Here is a 21,198-nt window from a genome sequence, read left to right as displayed (position 1 = left end):
CTTCATTAAGAAGTTTCTTTTCAAGCTTCTTTTGCTTATTCCTTTCCCAAAAATCATAGCCCAAGTTTCGCCTTTTAACTGGGATCATTGCATAATGGCTTCCCATCTTTTACTAGAATAAATACGTCAGCAGCCTTAGCCATTCGAGAAACACATATAAAATTTGTCAATTCTGCAATTGATGAATCTGAACCACATCTCTCCATGGCTATTGAAGCTTCAGCCTCTGAGAATCCCATTTTTGTCAAGTATAACAGTTTATTCTCCTCATCAGAATCAGAATTCAAGATTTCTTGGTATTAAAAGAACTATCGATATCTGTGAAATCATCTTGAAAGGACATTTCATAATCAGATGAGTTGTTATCAGAATCAACATTTCACATGAAGGCAAGCTTTTCAAGAGCATATACTATTGAGTTTTATTCTCAAGAAGTTTTGTATCTACATCTACATTTGTCAAAGATGATAGTTTCTCTGTTTTGAAGAAGAAAGATCTATTGGGTTTTTACAATTGAAGAAAGACTCAATTCACCAATCTGAAATCAAATAAATTGAACATTCATGCATCATATTTAGGTGTTTGCAAAAATAGGTGCATTTTCATTCATTTTCATCCATACTGAATTTTTAACAGGAATTTCAAAGATTTTGGCAAAGATTTAAATCCATCATTCAATGGATTAACTTTTCCAGTTAGAGTTCATAATGAGAAGAACTCATCTGAAGAAGGAAGAATAAGTTCATAATGAGAAGAATTTGTTCAACCTTTTGTTTGAATTCATCATTTGATGGATTAACATTGCCAGGTAGAGTTCATAATGAGAAGAACTCGTCATCTGAAGAAAGAAGAAGAAATTCATAATGAGAAGAATTTGTTCAATCTTTTGCTCAAATCCATCATTTGTTGGATCAGCTTTTCCAGAGAAAGTTCATAATGAGAAGAACTCATCTGAAGAAGGAAGAATAAGTTCATAATGAGAAGAATTTGTTCAACATTTTGTTTAAATTCATCATTTGATGGATTAACATTGCCAGGTAGAGTTCATAATGAGAAGAACTCGTCATCTGAAGAAGAAGAAATTCATAATGAGAAGAATTTGTTCAACCTTTTGCTCAAATATATCACTTGATGGATTATCTTATCCAGAGAAAGTTCATAATGAGAAGAACTCATCTGAAGAAGGAAGAAGAAGTTCATAATGAGAAGAACTTGTTCAACTTTTTGTTTGAATTCATCATTTGATGGATTAACATTGCCAGGTAGAGTTCATAATGAGAAGAACTCGTCATCTGAAGAAGGAAGAAGAAGTTCATAATGAGAAGAACTAATCTGAAAAAGAAGAAGTTCACAATGAAAAGAGCTTGTTCAACCTTTTGAATGACTCTATTACAGAAGGAAATAGGTCAACATCATCCCCAGCGGAAAGTTCATAATGAGAAGAACTCATCTGAAGAAATAGAAGAATTTATTCAACATTTCCATATTAATCAAGTGAAGTCAAATGAAAAAACTTATTATCTTTTCGTCTTTGCTCTATTCTTATTAACACAAGAAAAAGCAAAGAGGGGCAGCTGAAGATACTCATTTTTTCATTTAAATATTATTTATATTATTATTATTATTATTATTATTATTATTATAATTATTATTATTATAATTATAATTACTAATATTATTATTTATTATTAAAATTATTATTAAATATTATTACAAGCCCAAATCCAACAGTAACCGGCCCAATTCCAGAAACCCAATAGAAACCCTAAACCAGATTAGGGTTTCCCTCTTCCCAGCCGCCTCAGCTTGCTGCCGTTGGATCTGGCAAGATCCAACGGTCCAGAGATGCCCAACAACGAAGCCCTAGGGTATCATAACCCTAGGGACATGTCCCAGCTGCCAGTGCCACGCCGCGACGACGCCGCCTTGCTGAAGAATCCAGAAGCTTTGTTGCTTCAACACTAACCGCACACGTCTCCCCAAATGGTGAGTCACCACTGGAAGTCCGGTGACTCACCGAAGAGCCCTTTTGGGACCGGTCCGATGGCCACACTGGTGATGGCTATAAAGCCATCACCCCATATGCAAGCAAAAACAGAGAAGAACGGGGAGAGACGAGGAAACAACAGAGACAGAGAGAGATACAAAAACTACCAACGATCCCAGTCAACAACAACACAGCAACAACAACAACAAAAAAAAGAGGAAAGAAGCTTACCAAAGAAGCCTTGACCATCGCCAGAGAACAGAAAATACCGAAGGTATTTTCATAGATTTACTCCGATTAGGAGTCTTTTTGGAGAAACAAAGGTCGGATTCGGTCTTAGGGTGTTTAGATCTACGTTTTAGGTGAATTTGGGGAATTTTCGACCACCGGAGGCGGTGGTCGGTGGGGGAATTTACGGCGGCAGACGGCTGCCGGATTCCCTCCGATGAGGGAATATAGAGAGAGGCCAGAGAGAATTCTGGCTCTCTCTCTGCTTGAGAGAGAAAAAAAATGAAATGAAGGCTGGCCCTTCGGGCCAGCCGTTTTGGACCTTAAATAGGCCTTCCCGAACGGCGTCGTTTCGGGAAGGACTATTTGTGTAATTTTAAATTGTTAAATCCCGTCCGCAGCCATCAAGATTTGTAAACTTTACATTTTAGTCACTAAATCAAGTTTATAATCTTTTTAATTCAGATCTTTAATTTTAATTTTATTTATTTTAGTCCTTTGTATTAAAATAATATATTTAGGGTAAATAACAGATTTAATCCCTTAATTTTAATAAATAATATTTTAATACCTAGTTTATGTTTTAATTTATTTTATTCTAATATCCGAATTTTAGATAATTTTATTTTAGTCACTAAATAAATAAAATAAAGAAATAGTATGTTTAATCCCTATAATTTTGATTAATTATGAATTAGGTTTTTAATTTTACTTTTACTATAATTTAGTCATTTATTTTAAATGTTTTCATTTATTTTACTGCTTTTAAATAGATTGTTCTAGTTGTATTTTTATTGTTTTAATTTTACTTGTTTATATTTTTAAATATTTTATTATTATGTATTCATAATAAATAATAATTTATTTTTTTAATAAATTATTTTAATATTTATTTTTCAATATCGAAGAAAAGGACAATCTTAATACAACTGGATGTCCTATTCTGGTATTTCAAAATTAAAAAATATAAAAAAATATTATTTAATTTTATTTAAATTAATATTTATCAATATCAAAGAAAAGAGCTGTCTTAAGGCACCTAGAAGTCCTTTTTTGATATTTTTAAATATTTTTTATAATTTTGAAATAATAGGATTATAAATTAAATATATTTTGAATTTTTAAAATTTTTAATAATAGAGACAATTTATAATTAAAAAGTACCAATTTTGGGCGTTGTAGGGGTGTTAATCCTTCCCTAAACGTAACCGACCACGAATCCCTTTTTATTATTAAAAAGAACGAATTTTTGGTTATAAAAGCAGATCAGTTCATTTTTTAATTGATGTTTTCTTAAAACTCTTTTAAAAAATAATTTTTAGGTATTCGACCTACCTGACCCAAAAGGCCGGTGGCGACTCCCAAATTATTTTCAAAACCATTTATTCACATCAATTTTCCAGCCAAGTATAATATTTCGTGCCCGGACGAAAACCGGTTACGACACACATGTTATTAGAAGCGTTGACTAGTTAATTTAATTATCATATATTCTCGCCGTCCTACTAAATGTGTCTCTTTTTATTTTTAAAATTGTCACATTCAAAATGTCTTATTAAAAAAATTAACAAACAACAACATTTATATTTTCTTTTTTACCCTTATATGTCTCACTATTTTACACCTATCAAAACAAATATGTCAAATTTATCAATTACCTTTTAGGATAATTTTTTCATTTCCCCTAATCAAATATATCTTCTAAAACTATGTGCATAATCAATTATGAATACTATTGGAATCTTTAAAAATAAAAATAAGTCTTACATCGAAATAAATTATAAGTAACTGTGACTAAATTTTTTTAGAAGAAAAGAAAAAAACCCACTTTTGCAATTTAATTCCATTGCACGTGGTGATGCTGAGTTTCATGTCACGTAAAAGTTCTATGTAAAAAATCAAATTATTTTTCGATACTTTGATGTAAGATGATCCTACAATTTCAGATCCGGCTAACTCTACGTGGTAACCCGAAATTTTGGTAAATCCTGATTTTGCCACCCAAACTGGCGGTCACAATTACGAGTCCCCAAGCCGCCGCTTTCTTCCCATGGCCACCGGCGTTGATCCAAGACCAAGATGATCCGGTAGAAGGAGATATCGATGGCGAATCACCATATCTTAACGAGTCTGACCTCCGACTGGAAGACCTCGGCATTGACATTGAGTCGCCATATCTTATTGACGACGCACTCCGGCTCGAAACAGAAGCGTTCAAGTCGCTAGGGCCAGAAGCGTTGGAACACCTCGACACCACTGGTGAATCGCCAATCTCGCTATCTTCATCGGAGAGCGTCATAATTCTACCATTATTGTTAACGTTCTTCTTCGGAAGCGGAGGCAACGGCAAGCTTTTTTTGTTGTTTTTGTCTTCACGAGTCGACGATTTGGAGCGTCGTTTCGAATGTGATATCTCAGGCTCGGTTTTGAAAGTGCCTGGCCATGCTATCGCGACGGAAACATCTTTGCATGGGAAGCATTCGTGGCCGCGCGCGGTGACGACTGCTCTTTTTCCGATGGCCGTGTGTTTAGGCTCCTCGCATCTCCATACAAATACCTGAGAATCTTCGCTTGCACTGATCACGTAGTTTCCATATGAGGTAAACGAAGCTGAAATTTGACTGTTTGTATTCTTAAGCCCTGGCCATCGTATGCAATGAATTACCTTCAAGTTTTTATAAACTACTTATTATACATCTATTCTCGTAGTTTTGTTTTGATCATCAATTTTTTAAATCATACATAATATAACATTTTAATTCCGTTTGTCATATATTGTTAAAAATAAGGGTAAACAACATGTCTAGTATCTAAACTATCAATTTCGGTCATTTTAATATAGTTTTTACTTTTTTTTAAAGTTCATGTCTAATTTTTAGTTTTTTTTTTCATTTAGTGCCCCACTGTTAAAAACTTTACATGTTTAGTATCTAGATTATCAATTTTGGTCAGTTTTTGTACTTAAACTTAAAAAAAATCAAAATTTAATGTTAAATTTTAAACAAGGGTACTAAAATGAAATAAAAACTAAACTTCAGGCATGGTTTTAAAAAAAATAAAAGTTTATGTACTAAAACAGACCAAAACTAATAGTTTAGGTACTAAACGCATAATTTACCTTAAAATAAATAGAACTTATTGACGTGAATTTTTTTTTAAATTTTCAACGGTGACATGACATTATCTTATGGTGATACGTAATCATCATTGTTAATTTCTAATGACAGATGACTAAAATATAACCAAAACATAATGTTAGATATGATTTTGGAAAAAATAACTAAATGACCAAAACAAAACAATAAAAACATATGGGTGACTAAATACATAGTTTATTTATTTTTTGAATAAATATTTTCCAATAATCTCATTTCTTTATGGAATAATCTAGTTCAAAGACAATATACTCTATATATACAGTACTGAGGGTTACCTTTAAATTTGTAGAAAACTTCTTGACCATCCAAAGCTCGAATTCGGGAATCGGCACAAGTAACGAGCAATCGAGATGAATTAAGGGGGCTAAACTGTTGAGGATCAAAGTCAGTTGATTCAACTCCGAATTTTTACCTGTGAATGCAAGTAGTAGTAGACATACCTGGAAACCAGTGATTTTTTTAAGATTGACCTTGTTTGAAATAGTGATCTGATCTAACTGAATTAATCTGCAGTCTAGAACCATCAATTGATTTAATGGTGAGAAAATAAATTTGAATCCAAAACTATCAACTTTAAATAAATAAATAAAAAACAGAGCACACCATACCCTCAGTACTGTATAGTCGACAACTGCCTTTATGTGTACCGATCATGGCACCCTTCAATAATCAGAATATATTTACACTTCAGAAATTTTATACATTTAAAAAGGATACCAGTTTGAGTTTAAAGTTTGTACATTATTAATGATTAAAAAATATTCTGAGCATATATTATCTTGTAATCACATCAAATTATTAATATATATATATATCGTGAAGAAGATAGACAGGAGGACCTGGCCATCAGGAGTGTAGCATGCAGCAGTAACCAATTCATTTAGATCAGTCCAATCAACGACTTGTCTGTCTGGTATGTTCCAAATCCTAACTTTTGTATCAAGTGACCCACTTATGAAATAATCATCATCAATGGGATTGAAATGTATACAAGTTACTGCCAAAACAAATGCCATGACTGTGTCAAAATGAGCTTCAGTTGAAGCTGAAATGAAAATAGTATCTCACCATAATCATTGTGGGCGAAAAGCTTTAAACAACTCTTGGTTTCCAAGTCCCATAGCCTTACGGTTTTGTCCATTGAAGATGAAAGCAATTGCTGCGAGTTTATTAGAGTCGTGTTAGAAGTTAGGGACTGACGCACATATTATGTCAAGACGTAGGAACTTCTCAACTCCCCCTCGTTCCTTCCTTGAGCGGAATGAAAACACATGGAGAATGGTGAGAATCAAACCTGAGATGTAGACCAAGACAAGTCCAAAACGTCGTCCAAATGGCCTTTGAAAGAACAGATTGGTCTATCCGACAGGGAGAAGACAGTTTCGGGTACATGAACGTAGCTAGGAATTTGATTGGCTTCTTTACTAGTGGATGAACATTTTTTAGTGAGCGATGATGAATGAAGTGGGGTTGAATTCCCACCATGGGTCGAACACCCTTCATTCATCGGCGTCACGTCACATTCCTGAACTTCCCACACATGGATGGTCGTATCCTCGCCGGCGCTGGCTAAAAACCTTGCGTCCGTACTGAACTTCAGGGTCCAGATGGATCCCTCGTGCGCTTGAATCTCTTGGCATATGTACAAAGCACTCAGTTCTTTATAAGATTTCCCAGTTTGTCGAACTTTCACCCATTGGTTCGTCCCATTGGCATTCTTGGCGTTCTTTTGATCCATGGGAAACAAATTGGCTTCCTTTTCTTTCTCACTTCTCAACGCCATTGCACTGGTGGCCACCTCTTTTATGCTTTTCAACACGGCGGCGCCTCTCTTCTTGCTCTCCTTCAAGCTCTTAGAAAGATACCAATTGAGTTTCCGATCGGGTCCGGTATCGTTCGTCATCGTGGGGTTAACGTTTTCTCGGCTCATTAACTCCTTCACCACCGGCGAATACCCGACGGATTTCTCGAATTCGTCGATTGTTAACTGCTTCCCGGTTTGGATATCGCTCAACTTGTTCCACATCCCGTCTTGGTCGTACTCGTTGACGATGAACTCCTTCCCCGTGTCCAGATTCTTAATCAGGAAAAAAGCTTCGAAACTACCCGATCTTGTTCCATCGTTTTGCTTCGGCGCGCAATTGATCTCTGAATCTTGAGTGGAAGCTTTAATGGCGGATTCATTGTTGTTGGGGTACGATTTTTCCGCTTGTAGGGTTGATTCTAAAGACGATGTTTTCGTCAAACGTTGCTTTGATATTGAATCGATGAATTGTTCTCTTCGTTTGTTCTCGGTTGAAAATGAATCGATTTCGCCTTCGGACCTTGATCCTCGGGGCAGAGTTGGAGGCGAAGAGTTAGACGTATCATCTTTGTGATGCACATGATCGTTTCGTTGCTGTTCCTCGCTTGGGACGGCCATTTTAACTTCGTGTGGCGACGGAATCTCCCCGTTAACGGCCTTAATGGAAGGGATGTGTTTAAAACTCAGGAGCTCTTTGTCGGGAGATAAACCCATGCCTTGAAAAAGACGTTGTCGACGTTTCGTAATGGACTCTTCTGGAGAAGCCATCCAGACATTGTAATCAGGCGCCATTGGTTTCACCGTCGCCGTCGCCCTCTTCGTTTCAGCCGTCGATAATGCTTGAGACTGCGTTGTATGGGCGGTGGGAGCATCGGGAGAGAAGGTCACCCTCGCCGTTTTCGTATTCGTGAACGCTTGAGGCTGCGTGGTACAGACAGGACTGGTGGCGGAACAGAAGCCCGCCCTTGCCGTCTCCGCTGTTGGGACCGCCTGAAACTGCACCGTATGGAAGGGCGCAGCGGTAGAGAAAGAAACGCGGCAGTCATCGAAATCTTCTTCGACGCCGGAGAGAGCCGAGTCTTGAGGTACGGCGCAGGATATTCTATTACAAGGTTCAAAGAACTCGTCGTCGTCATCACCAAGGCCATCCCAACTCAAGGTCATGGTTTTTCTTCGCTGCAATCTTCGTGTGTCCATCTTGGGTCATTTGATACAAAACATAAACCCAAAGGTTACCACCTTTGACGTTCAAACTTCCGATTTGTTTCAACAATTTTTTTTTTTTGGAATGAAATCGGGAAGGAGAGAGGAAGGATGGAAGAGAGAAAAATAAGGGAAGTTAAGGAGATGAAACACGAGAAACGGTCAAATAGGGTCGTGTAGTTTTTATATTATATATGAGCAATACCCAACTTACACAATCTAATTTTTTTTTTAGTTTTACACATATTTAAGATTGTTAGATGAGTGAAAATAGATGACACAAATTAACAGTAGGATATTTGAATATATTTACTTGGAAAAAAAACAAATAGTCAATCTGAATCATCTATTTTCACTCATACAACGTTCTTAAATATGTGTAAAAAACTAAAAAAAAATTACATTATATATATATATATATATATATATATATATATATATATTATCATGATTAAAAGAATTATTATTATTCTTAAAATTTTGAATTCGAACACAATGTTTATAAATGTATTTAAACATTTATTGTCAAATGATTAAAAAAATTTCAAATATATATTACTTTATAATCACCACAAACAATAAAAAGGAATGTTTTCATTCCATGAATTCGCCACATATATTTTATAGCTTGCATTATTTGTGTATGGATCAAGATTTTTTTTAGAAGTTTGGTATTTGAACACAATATTTATAAGAGTGTTTAAGACTTTTATTATCGAATGATTAAGAATATTTTAAACATATATTATTTTATAATCACATCAAATTAATTATAAAAATTAATCATAAAAAGATATTTCCATCCCATGAATTCGCCACATATATTTGTAGCTACCATTATTTGAGTTTAGATCATGATCATGGACTTCCACGCTCTTTCAACTCAACTTAGGTCAACTCAACTATACCTATTTTATCATTTTAAAAAGCCTAAGCAAAAAAATGATTAATTGTACTGATTTGATTCGATTTGATTCGATTATGAGCTGGGATTTTTTATACTGATCGATCGGAAAAAAGGTGTTGGAATGGGTAGCCTTGGTGGTATGGGCTTTTGAAGTGAGAATGAGGAGTAAATTTTTGGTCTTTTTTCTTCAATAAATAACTATATTTTATAAAACACATATTTAAAAATTACTCAACTGCACGAATCAAGTGTCCTCCGTAGTAAAGGAAATGTTGTTATTCTTGAGATGTCGGGTTCGAGCAACATAAATACCAGAAGTGTGAGCGATCAATGTCGAAAAATTGAGAGTTTATCTTTAAACAGATAGTGCCTTATATTTGCCCCATATTAATAAAAAAAATAATCAACTAAAAAATTTTAAATATTTTTTTTACTTTTTTATACGTAATAAATTTTCAATTATAGAAAATCAAGATCAAAAAATATTGAAAAAGTTAAACATGGACAATTTAATTGAAAATTATTTACTCTTTTAAGATTTCTTTATCAATCTGGATGATTATAGTGTAATATTTGTTCATTATCTTTCTTAATATTTAACAACGTATACACCCTACAGACGTAACTGCTTGAACTTAAGACTTTATGTAATAACAATATTCATTTCAACCACTGAAGTAATGAGTTTTATTTACACTTTTAAATTTGAGTTGAAGAATGATATGATTTGTAATTGGGTGTTATTTTAGACATCCAAAATTTAATGTTTAAATAAATAAATTCAATGTGTATTTTTTCCATCATTTTTTAATAATTTATTTTTTCACTCTAATATTTAATTATATTTTGTCACTCTTTGTTCTGTGTTTTTATTTTTTTTATATTATGTTATCTTGTATTATCTTGTTCTTTTTATCTCTTTAGTTCATAAGAGTTTTGTATCTTGCTGTAAGGAGTTATTTTAAATTCTTATTTTAAATTAATAGTTGTGATTCATTAAAATCATAAATGGCAATTCATAAAATAATTTCTCCTATCAATCACTATGGTCGAAGGTCAATAAATTCAAAAAGCTTTAATATACATAAGGTACCCAACGTATGTATGTTTTTTTAGTTTAGTGTCTAACGTTTTTTTCGTTCTAGTTTGGTGCCTAACGTTTCATTCTGTCACTCAAAATGGGTCACACCGTGATGAATCGTTAGTTTTCTCCGTTAAGTGACACGTGTCACAATCCGGTAATTTTTTTAAAAAAATATTTAAAATTAAAAAAATAAATTTATATTAATTTTAGAAAAGAAAACACAAAAATTTTGAAATAACCCCAAAACTTTAAAAACGATCATTTCAACCCATTAACCTTTAACCCGTTGTCGAGACGGTATTTGCCCGGCGAAAAACAAAGAACACACAAGTGTCATTGTCTCGAAAAAAATAAGTGTTTATCTTCTGGCATAAGATAAAACACAAATTTGAGGAGTCGCCACCAATCATTTGTCGAGGTGTGATTGATCACCAAAATGTTATGTTATTTTAATAAAATTCATAAAAATAGTATTAAAATAACACTATTAAAATAACACAAAAAGAGTCTTCTTACCAGAAAATGAGTTCGGGAGTCGGTTACGTGTAGGGAATGATTAGCACCCCACAACGCCCAAAATTAGTACCTTTGTTTATTAATTAGTTGTCTTTACAGTAGAATTTACAAATTTGATTTTAATAATTAAAACATGAAAATAGCAAAGTTCCAGGTTACTATTACAAAGACTAATATATTAAGTACAATAAGTGTAAATAATCCTATAATAATATTAAATATTAAAGTTATAGGGATTAAATTGCAAAGTAACTAAATTAATGGTCATAATTCGAAACATCATGAAATCTAGGTACTAACAATGTAATTTAACATTTATTACTAATCGTGATTAAAAAATAAATTATTAAAACCTAAGGGATTAAATCTGGTATTTTACCCTAAATATATACATGCTAATAATGACTAAAATAATAATAAAATAAAATATGAAAACCGAATTGAAATGCACAAAAATCAATTTTAATGATTTAATTAAAATGTTACAAAACCATAAGGATTGCGCAAGGGGTTTTCCCATGTTTGAATTATAGAAACTCCTCCCCCAAAACGACGCCGTATGTGGGAGGGTATTTATACCCGAATTCAACCTCGAAGGGCCTCAACTTTCTTATTTTTCTCATTTGGCTTTTCTCTCTGACAGAGATGAGCTCTGACTTCTCTCTAACTCCCTTACCGGAGAGAGATCCCGCCACCGTCGGCCACTGTACGCCGGCATCGACAACAATCTCCGACCATCGTTCACGGTGGCTGAAAAACACCAAAATATCCCGAATCAAAGCCCTTTCTCCCCTGAACCTAAATCCGACCTTGTTTTTAACCGAAAAATATCATACCAAAGTAGATCTACAAATTTTTACCTTCGAAAAATCTTTTCTCTGGTGACGTTTGTAGCTTTAGATGGCGGGCGAGGCCTCGAGGGTAAGACTCTTCTTTTTCTCGGCTTTTCCCTATTTTTTTGTTGGTTGCTGTGTATTTGTTGTTTTCTTCCTATTTTTCCTTTGCAGGTTCGACCCTATTTATAGGGTCCTTCGAATCACCGCTCGGACTGATTAATAGAGAGAACCCCGGTGAGTCACCAGAGCTACGGTGGTGACTCACCCTAGGGGTAGTGAGATGTGCGGTTGGTAGGTTGGGTGCATTAAATGCACCCAGATCTCTTGGATCCGGTGATGAGTTGGTGGCTGCTGGTTGGGGCACATGGAGGCGGTGCCGGTGAGTTTATCATCAAGCTATGACGGCGACCAGAATAGCCCTAGGGTTGTAATGAAACCCTAGGGTTTCTGGAAACTCCATCTGGGCCATTGGATCTCTCCAAATCCAATGGTTGTGATCTGCAATGGCTACAGTTGAGATGTGTGAAACCCTATATACATTTGGGCCTCTTGAGCCTGCTGATTGGTTTGGGCCTGTCTCGGAATGTTGGGTTATTCGGGTTTGGGCTTGTAAAGGGCTCCAGATTATGGGCCTTACTTTGTAATATTAGGCTAGTAACAAATTAATAACAATAATAATAATATTGTTATTATTATTATTATAAAAAGTGTGACGAAAATGACTGTCGACAGCTGTCACTCTTTGCTCATTTTTTTGTTAACAAGAATAGAACAAAGATAAAAAGACAAATATTTTTCGTCCAATTGACCTCATACTTGATCTCATTTTGCTTCACTACTCTTTTGTGAAGGATTGATTACTTTGCTTTACTACTATTTTGTAAAGGCTTTGATTGCTTTGCTTCACTACTCCTATGTGAAGGCTAATATTGATTTTCTTCTTTACTCTTTTGTGAAGGTTGAATTTGCTTTGCTTTACTACTCTTTTGTAAAGGTTGGATTGCATTGCTTCATTATTCTTTCGTGAAGGCTGGATTTCTTTACTACTCTGCTGTAAAGGTTGGATTGCATTGCAACACTACTCTTTCGTGAAGATCAGACTCGAGGTTGATTTGCTTCCACTACTCTTCCGTGGAAACCAAATCTGTAATATTGAGAAGAACAAGTTCCACTACTCTTTCTTGGAGATTATAATAGAGTTGTGCCTTTTTTCCGGGATTTTGAGTTGATTACTCCTATCTTCGAATTTCGATATCTTCAACCTTCATCTTTCTTTTGAGAAACCTGTAGATATGATATTATATATACTACCATGCGTTTATGAATGAAATGATCCTATTTATGCCTAAAATGTGTGTAATGATGAAATTTTAGGGTATTTTCTTTTTCAAATAAGGACCCTCTCTTGTTGTCCATCTTTGACTTGATTCCATTTTTTTTGGTCAAACACGATCTTAGTTTTCGTTCTTGTTGAACCCCACTCGTACGAATGACAAACCACTCGGCAAATATTTCAGATCATCTTCAAATATCTGAAATTTTCTATGTACTTCAATGTTTCATGTATCATGTTATCACGGGTTAAAATCATTATCAGCTTCAGAATACCTGCACTTTTCAAAAACTTTTTGTACACTAATACAACATGATTTCATGTATTTCAAGTTAAACAACATGTTTTAAATTTCCAATGCAAGATGCTTGCAAATAGGAGATTTAACAAGAAAATGTCTCTTTTTATTCATATAAAGTTTTTTATAAGTAACTACATGGCAAACTTTTACTGAAAAATGTATAAAAAAAGGCATCTTCAAACATCAATAGCACAAATGCTTTTGAACTAGCATGCCGCAAAGTGATTCAGGTGTAGCTTCTGTCAAAAGGATCTTGAGATTGTGATAAAGGTGTGAAGTTCTTTCTTATACTGCCAAATCCCTAGTTCTGAAACTTATCTTCAGTCATAATGTTGAATAACACTTGATGTTGTTACCCCATACATGAATCTCTCAATCTATGCAATGAATCCAGGAACAAGGAAACATGAATCCATAATTATAACCCTCAAGACACCCTTTATGGGTTTTCAACTTGATACCTCTTTTGGTTCCAAGATATCCTTTTCGGATTTTTACCTTAAACCCTCTTTTTTCATTCAAGCAAAATACCTTTTAACCGCATCAGAATTCACTAGGTAAGGTAATTTCGGTCCATCCATCTCAATGTGGACTAGAGCTCATGCAGAAAAGGATTTTTTATAACATAAGGTCCTTCCCAATTTGGCATCCATTCCCTCGGAAGTCCTTTTGAATAGGTAAAATCCTTCTGAGTACGAGATCTCCTTCGTAAAATTCTCAGAGGTGGACTTTCTTATCATGTGCTCGTATCATCCGCTTTTGGTACATCTTACCATGAAAAATAGCTTTTAATCTCTTTTCTTTAATTAAATTCAACTGGTCATATCTGGTTTGTACCCATTCTACTTTATCTAGCTTTACCTCTGATAAAACTCGTAGTGATGGAATTTCTACCTCAATAGGTAGGACAGCTTCCATCCCATAGGCTAACGAAAATAGAGTTGCCCCAGTAGATGTCCGTATTGAAGTTCGATAAGCCAACAAAGCAAATGGTAGTTTCTCATGCCAATCCTTATAAGTTTCAGTCATCTTCTCCATAAGCCTCTTGATATTCTTATTAGCTGCCTCAACCGCTCCATTCATCTTGGGGTGATAAGTGGTGAAATTATGATGTTTTATCTTGAATTGTTCATAGACTAATTTCATCATTTTGCTGTTTAAATTCAAAGCATTATCGGTAATAATCATTTCTGGTAGACCATATCGACAAATGATTTCCTTTTCCAAGAATTTACAGACTGTGGACTAAGTGATGTTTGCATAAGAAGTTGCTTCTACCTATTTGGTAAAATAGTTTATTGCTACTAAATTAAAGCGATGACCATTTGAAGCTTTGGAAAAAAAATTTCCAATAACATCTATGCCCTACATAGAGAATTACCAATGAGTTATCATCACATGCAACGGATGAGGAGGAGTATGCATCATGTCTCCATAAATTTGACACTTATGACATCTTCGAGCATAATTGATACAATCAATTTCCATAGTTGACCAATAGTATCCAAATCTCATAATTTTTCTTGCAATTGTATGCCCATTAGCATGAGTACCACATACTCATTCATGCACTTCTTCGAGAATTGTTTTGGCCTTTTTAGTGTCTACGCATCTCAATAGGACCTGATCCAAGCTCTTTTTGTACATGATTTCAGCATCGAGTATATATCCTGATGTCATTCTTCTGATAGTTCTTTTATCACTCTTAGTTGCATGTTTAGGATAAATCTGATATCTGATGTATTGCAAGATATCATAGTACCATGGATTCACATCTTCTTCGTTTTCAATGTTAAAACAGTGAGCTGGGTACTCATAAACCTGCATTTCAATAGGCACCATGCTTGAATGCTCATCTACCTTAAATACGGCTGCCAAAGTTGCCAAGGCATCTACCATTTGGTTTTCTTCTCTGGGGAGGTAATTGAAAGCTATTTCTTCAAATTCTTTGATAAGTTCCATAACCAATTTATGATATTCTACAAGCTTGGAATCTTTTGTCTCCCATTCCCCTCTAATTTGGTAAATTACTAGGGCTGAATCCCCATATACCTTGAGCATTTTTACTTTACGTTCAATGGCAGCTCTAAGACCCAAAACACATGCCTCATACTCAATTATATTATTTGTGCAATCAAAATTAAGTCGGCTGGTTAACAGATAATGCTCTCTATTTGGTGAGACCAAGATTGCCCTAATTTCATATCCCAAGGCATTCGAAGCACCGTCAAAAGTCAACTTCCAATATTCATTGATGGATGTAATTGATTCTTCCACCGAAATTGCCATTAAACATTCGTCTGAAAAATCAAAGCTTATCGACTCATATTCTTGAGAAGTCCTACTTGCAATAAGTTCTGCTATAACACTTCCTTTTACTGCTTTTTGACTTACATATTGGATATCAAACTCTGACAACATGATCTGTCAATAAGCTAACTTTACAGATAATGCAAGGAAATCCATCAAATACTTTAAAGGATCAAATATGGATATAAGCCAAGTAGTGTGATATAACATATACTACCTGAGCCTTCGAGTGGTCTATACCAAAGCGCAACACAATTTTTCAATTTGAGAGTATCTAGTTTCATATTCAGTGAACTTCTTGTTGAGATAGTAAATAACTCTCTCTTTTTTCTCAGTTTGATCATGTTGTCCTAATACACACCCCATTGAATTCTCCCAAACTGATAAATAAAGAATTAAGGGTTTACTTGGGATTGGTGGTACCAAGATTGGGGTACTTGACAAATATTTCTTAAATGTCTTAAAAGCTTCTTGACAATCATCATCCCATGCTCCAGAATTGCTTTTTCTAAGGAGGTGAAAAATAGGATCACACTTTTCAGTCAATTGTGAGATGAATTGAGCTATATAATTCAATTTTCCCAAGAATCCTCGAACCTCTTTTTGTGTTTATGGGGGTGGTATATCTTGAATAGCTTTGACTTTATCTGGATCTATTTCCATTTCTGTATGTCTTACAATAAACCCTAAAAGTTTTCTACATATCACTCCAAATGTGCACTTATTTGGGTTAAGCTTTAACTACATTTCCTTAACCTTTGGAAAAGCTTTATCAAATTATTGATATGTTCATCCTCTGACTTGGCTTTGACAATCATATCATTGATATAAACTTCTATTTCTTTATGCATCATGTCGTGAAATAAAGTTACCATAGCTCTTTGATACGTTGCCCCTGCATTCTTTAGCCCAAATGGCATCACTTTATAACAAAATGTTCCTCATATGGTGACAAACGTTATTTTTCCCATATCATCAAGCTACATTTTAATTTGATTATAGCTAGAGAAATCATCCATAAATGAGAATAGAGAATTCTTAGTAGTGTTGTCCACCAACGTGTCTATGTGTGGCAAGGCAAAATTATCCTTCAGACTAGCTCTATTGAGATCTTGGTAGTCAACACACATACATATTTTACCATCTTTATTTGATATAGGGACAATGTTTACCACCCATTCAAGGTACTTGCCCACTTTAAGAAACCCATCATCAAATTGTTTTTTTACTTATTCTTTGACTTTTAGCAATATTTCGGGTTTCATTCTTCTCAACTTTTGTTGCACAGGCTTACATTCTGACCTTATTGGTAACTTGTGTACTACCAACTCTGTATCTAAACCTGGCATGTCTTTATATGACCAAGAAAATACGTCCTTATATTCTTAAAGCAATTCAATTAAACTCTTTTATCCTTTATCAGATAGAGTAATGTCAATTTTCACCTCTTTCTTATCCATATCAGACCCCAAATTTAAAATCTCAGTCTGTTCCTCATGAGGCAAAATATGATCATCCTCTTTTTTCATCATTTTTAACAGCTCAGAAGATAAGTCATATTCCTCACCTTTATCATAACCTTCGACTTCCCCTTGACACATGGACTGCTCGAAGTCAAATTCTGGATCAGTGTCATCAGCATTCATGTTATTGATATTTGAGTTTCTGAAAGGAAAACGAACAAGGATATATACATATAATCATAAAAATGCATGGAAAAAATGTTTTCCATTTATAATTAATTGAAATGCATCTTATATTGAAAAAGAAAAACACATAGTTTAACCCTTTACACAAAATCAAACTATTGCCCAGGGTAAAAGCAATAGAGAAAGTTCTTATGTATTACTCTAAAAAATTCTTGAATACTACAGGTAATTCTTCTGCATCCAATTATTCAACTCAAAGTATGATGGTGCGGGGTAGATGCCCATAGCTCCCCTTTCTACAGATTCATCTTCTGATATGACATTGATACTCATCTCTTTCAAAGCATTCTCAACTATTAGCCCTTTTCTTTGCTGATTCTCTTAGAAAATATGTCATTTAGATACAAAAGTATTACTCAATAGTGGAAAAGTCATTGGTTCCCAGATGAGATCTTCTCCAATTAACTTTGTCTTCCTCATTTCTTGATTCTTTCTATTGCCCCTCTGTTTCTCCTTTCCTATCGGTTGATATCCCAAACCAAATTGATCTTTCTTAGGGATAGGAAAAACTGGATTAATTGGTCCTTGCAAGTGACTTCTTAATCCTTTTCCAATTTTTGCCCCTTTTCCTAGGGTCAATTTGAACCCCATTTTAATGCAATTCGAAATTTTGGGTTTGGGCATCCTTCTGCCTTCATGTACGAATTTGGCGTTAACAAATTCCAACGATATAAAAAAGCACTCAATAATTTCTTCATTCAATTCAACATACGGAGCAGTGGTAGAGACTGAAGCAATGATATCTTCTTCAGCATTAAGACATATCAGTCTTCCGCCTATTACAAATTTTAACTTTTGGTGTAGTGTGGATGGAACTGCCCCTGTCTGATGAATCCAAGGCCTCCCTAGTAAGAAATTGTAAGTGGGTATAATATCCATTACAAGGAACTCCACTTCATACGTAGTTGGACCAATAGTTAAAGGAACATCAATTTTTTCCAATACCTATTTCTTGGTTCCATCAAAAGCTCGGACAATACTCTGGCTATTCCTCATGAGCGTGTTATCAATTGGTAATTTCTTTAAAGTCACTAATGGTATTACATTTAAAACTGAATCATTATTAACTAACACTCGAGATATAATATGTCATTTGCACTTAATCGTGATGTGCAGGGCTTTAGGGCTACCATTCATTTCAGAGGGAATTTCATCTTCAGAAAAATATAGGAAATTGTCAGCTTGTATGTTTGCAATCAGTCTATCCAATTTCTTTACAGGCAATTCCTTTGGCATAAAAGTTTGATTTAACACTTTCAATAAAGTATTTTGATGTGCTTCAGAGCTTAATAAAAGTGCTAAGACTGATATACGAGCGGGAAATTTGTGTAACTATTCAACAATATTGTATTCATTGTGTTTAAGAACCTTCAAGATTTTTGCAGCTTCATTTTCAGTTACTGGTTCATTGATGACAATTTCATTTTCTCTCAGTTGCATGTCAAGCTTCTTCCCTCTGTCAACAGTAGCTTGTTTCTCAGGTTCTTTAAAATAACATCTTTCATTTCTGGTAAAATGTCCAACCTCATCTACATCTTAATTTTCTCTTATGGTCTCCTCCATTTTACATTCATATTTCCATGGCATCTACTTGTTATCTTTGTACGAAATGGGGATAGAGGAGTGATAACCATCATTGGAGCTATTTTATCTGATAAAAAACCCTTGGCGTAATAATTATAGGACTATTAGAGTTGTAAACCTCTCTGGATGATCCTTCAGAAACACAAATATCCATTTCCTCTTCTCCTGGTACTTCCTTGAAAAATTCCATTTCTTTTTCATCCATCATCTTTTATACCAAAGCTCGAAAATCTGGATAATGTTGTATAATGTGTCCTTCGCAGCAATGGTAATGGCATATATTTCCAATGTTTAATCATTCTGCTAACAGATTAGGCCTCAATAAACCAACATTGGTCATTTGAACCATACCCAAAACATAGGTGACTCCACCTCACTGACTTGCATTATAACTTGTTTTCCTTTCTCCTCCATAATTGCATTGATTCTCGTTTCCACGTGGTTTGGCAATAGGTTTCGAGCCACATTAGGATGCTCATCGTCACTAAAATTTATGACATTCTTTGTTCTAAGGCTTTGGACAATTCTTTTGAATGCGATACAATTTTCAATAGAATGTCCACGAGTCTCTGCATGATATTCGCATTGTAAACTAGCATTGTACCCGTTAGGATATGGAGGTTGTGCTAGTGATACATTATAGAGTGACACTATATGTTTATCATATAATATCTGGAACAACTCTTTGTATATCATAGGAATTGGGTCAAACTGGGGTTTCTCTCTTTCCTACCTTGGTTCTCTTGCCCCTTGTTTGGCAGTGTTTTGAGTAGAGGATCCTATGTCCTGAGATCGAGACACTGTGATATTATTGGATTCATATTTCCTCTCGTGACTTACCTCACCCTCCTTCTTTTTTATTGGTGGGTTTTTGCTAAATTCACCACTGTCAAGTTTCCTATTTTTAACTGTCATTTCAATCATCTCACCAGTTGTGACTATGTTGGCAAAGCTCTTAAAGAAATTCCCTATGAGGTGAGTAAAGAAATGAGCTTTTAAAGTGTTTACAAAGAGCACATTTGTCTCTTCTTCTTCCATGGCAGATGTATTGTTCAAGAAATGATTTTGCCAAATCTTTCCAAGATTTAATATGAGCTTTACTTAATTGGTTATACCATCGAATGGCTGAACCTCTTAAGCTTTCTTGGAAACAATGAATCAGTAATTGATCATTCCCTATATAACCCGTCATTTTTCTACAAAACATTGTAATATGAGCAGAAGGACATTTTGTGCCATAGAATTTTTCGAAATCTGAAATCTTAAACTTAGGTGGTAACACCAAATCAGGTACCAAACTTAATTCTTTATCCTAAATTCCGTACATTCTAGGGCCCTCTTTCATAACCCCTATTTCTTCTTCTAGTTGTTCCCATTGTTTTTTTTACTCTTTCTTGACTTCTTGATCAAAATCTGGAACATCTTCAGCTTGTTGTTGGTTTATAGAGGCACTAGGTAAGTTTATGTTTACTCTTTCTGATTGAGTAACCATTCTTTCTTGGGTCTTAACATGAGGTGGTATAGAGCCTGGAGGGTATAGAGGTTCTTTGATAACTAGAGCTTTTTGACAATCTGTTCATGGTGTGAAACCCAGGGGGTACAAAGGTTATTCAGTGGTAGTACCAACAACTGGATTATTTTCTTGATCCATACTTTTTCCTTGTAACATATTTGCAAATTTTTCTATCATATCATACTGGGATTTCAACATTTGTTCATACATTTCTTCCTGAACTTTCTTAAAACTTTCTTGCATCTCAAGATGAGTCCTTTCGATTTAGGCGATTTTATCGTCTATTACCTTTTTTCTGGTACTGTATGGATGCTTAGAGTTGTCCAGTATTCTTCGAAAAAGAAAATAACCTTTTAATGAATATGGATGTTTTATTAATGAATATGATAAATATAATCAAAATATAATGTAAAATACTATGTGAGAAAAATAAAATGCTTATGCAAGATATGCAAAATGCAAGGTGTTGATATTGGAATGATTCCTTAGAACAACTTTTATACTAAAATAAAGTTTTATTATAAAGCTTTTAAACATAGTACATATACAACATCACAGATACATCTGAGCAATTTCCCCTAGCTATTGTATATGCTCAAGTAATTCAAAGTCTTATGAGCTTCTTCGGTTTCAGGCTCTAATCCTTCGCCTAAAGTAGTAGCTTCATATACCAAGTCAACCAAGTATTATGCTACTCCCTGAGCTTGCTCCAAATATTTTTGCAA

At 34.5% G+C, this 21,198-nt stretch overlaps 1 protein-coding gene across 1 annotated transcript; it reads right to left on the bottom strand.

Annotated features, from left to right (window-relative positions):
- Window positions 1–4,157: 4,157 nt before the first annotated feature.
- LOC120211020 (WD repeat-containing protein 44-like) lies at window positions 4,158–8,341 on the bottom strand. Its single transcript, XM_039209647.1, has 7 exons — window positions 6,668–8,341; window positions 6,442–6,532; window positions 6,213–6,370; window positions 5,982–6,033; window positions 5,814–5,887; window positions 5,649–5,742; window positions 4,158–4,855 (listed from the first exon to the last, which is right to left on the bottom strand). The coding sequence occupies exons 1-7, from the start codon at window positions 8,339–8,341 to the stop codon at window positions 4,158–4,160; spliced, it is 2,841 nt and encodes a 946-aa protein (XP_039065578.1).
- Window positions 8,342–21,198: the final 12,857 nt, after the last annotated feature.

This window comes from Hibiscus syriacus, unplaced genomic scaffold, assembly GCF_006381635.1.
Source record: "Hibiscus syriacus cultivar Baekdansim isolate YM2019G1 unplaced genomic scaffold, ASM638163v2 tig00109957_pilon, whole genome shotgun sequence".
Lineage (NCBI taxonomy): Eukaryota > Viridiplantae > Streptophyta > Magnoliopsida > Malvales > Malvaceae > Hibiscus > Hibiscus syriacus.
Note: the sequence above shows the minus strand (reverse complement) of the source record. Positions and strands in the feature narration are given on the sequence as shown.

Bases quoted from the DNA above. Each gene is read 5' to 3' on its own strand.
- LOC120211020 (XM_039209647.1), bottom strand. From the start codon at position 8,341: ATGACCTTGAGTTGGGATGGCCTTGGTGATGACGACGACGAGTTCTTT. The intron at 6,034-6,212 runs GTCCTCCTGTCT...TGATTATTGAAG, and splicing joins GCTACACTCCTGATGGCCAG to GGTGCCATGATCGGTACACA. The intron at 4,856-5,648 runs GTAACCCTCAGT...TACGATGGCCAG, and splicing joins AGTTTTCTACAAATTTAAAG to GGCTTAAGAATACAAACAGT.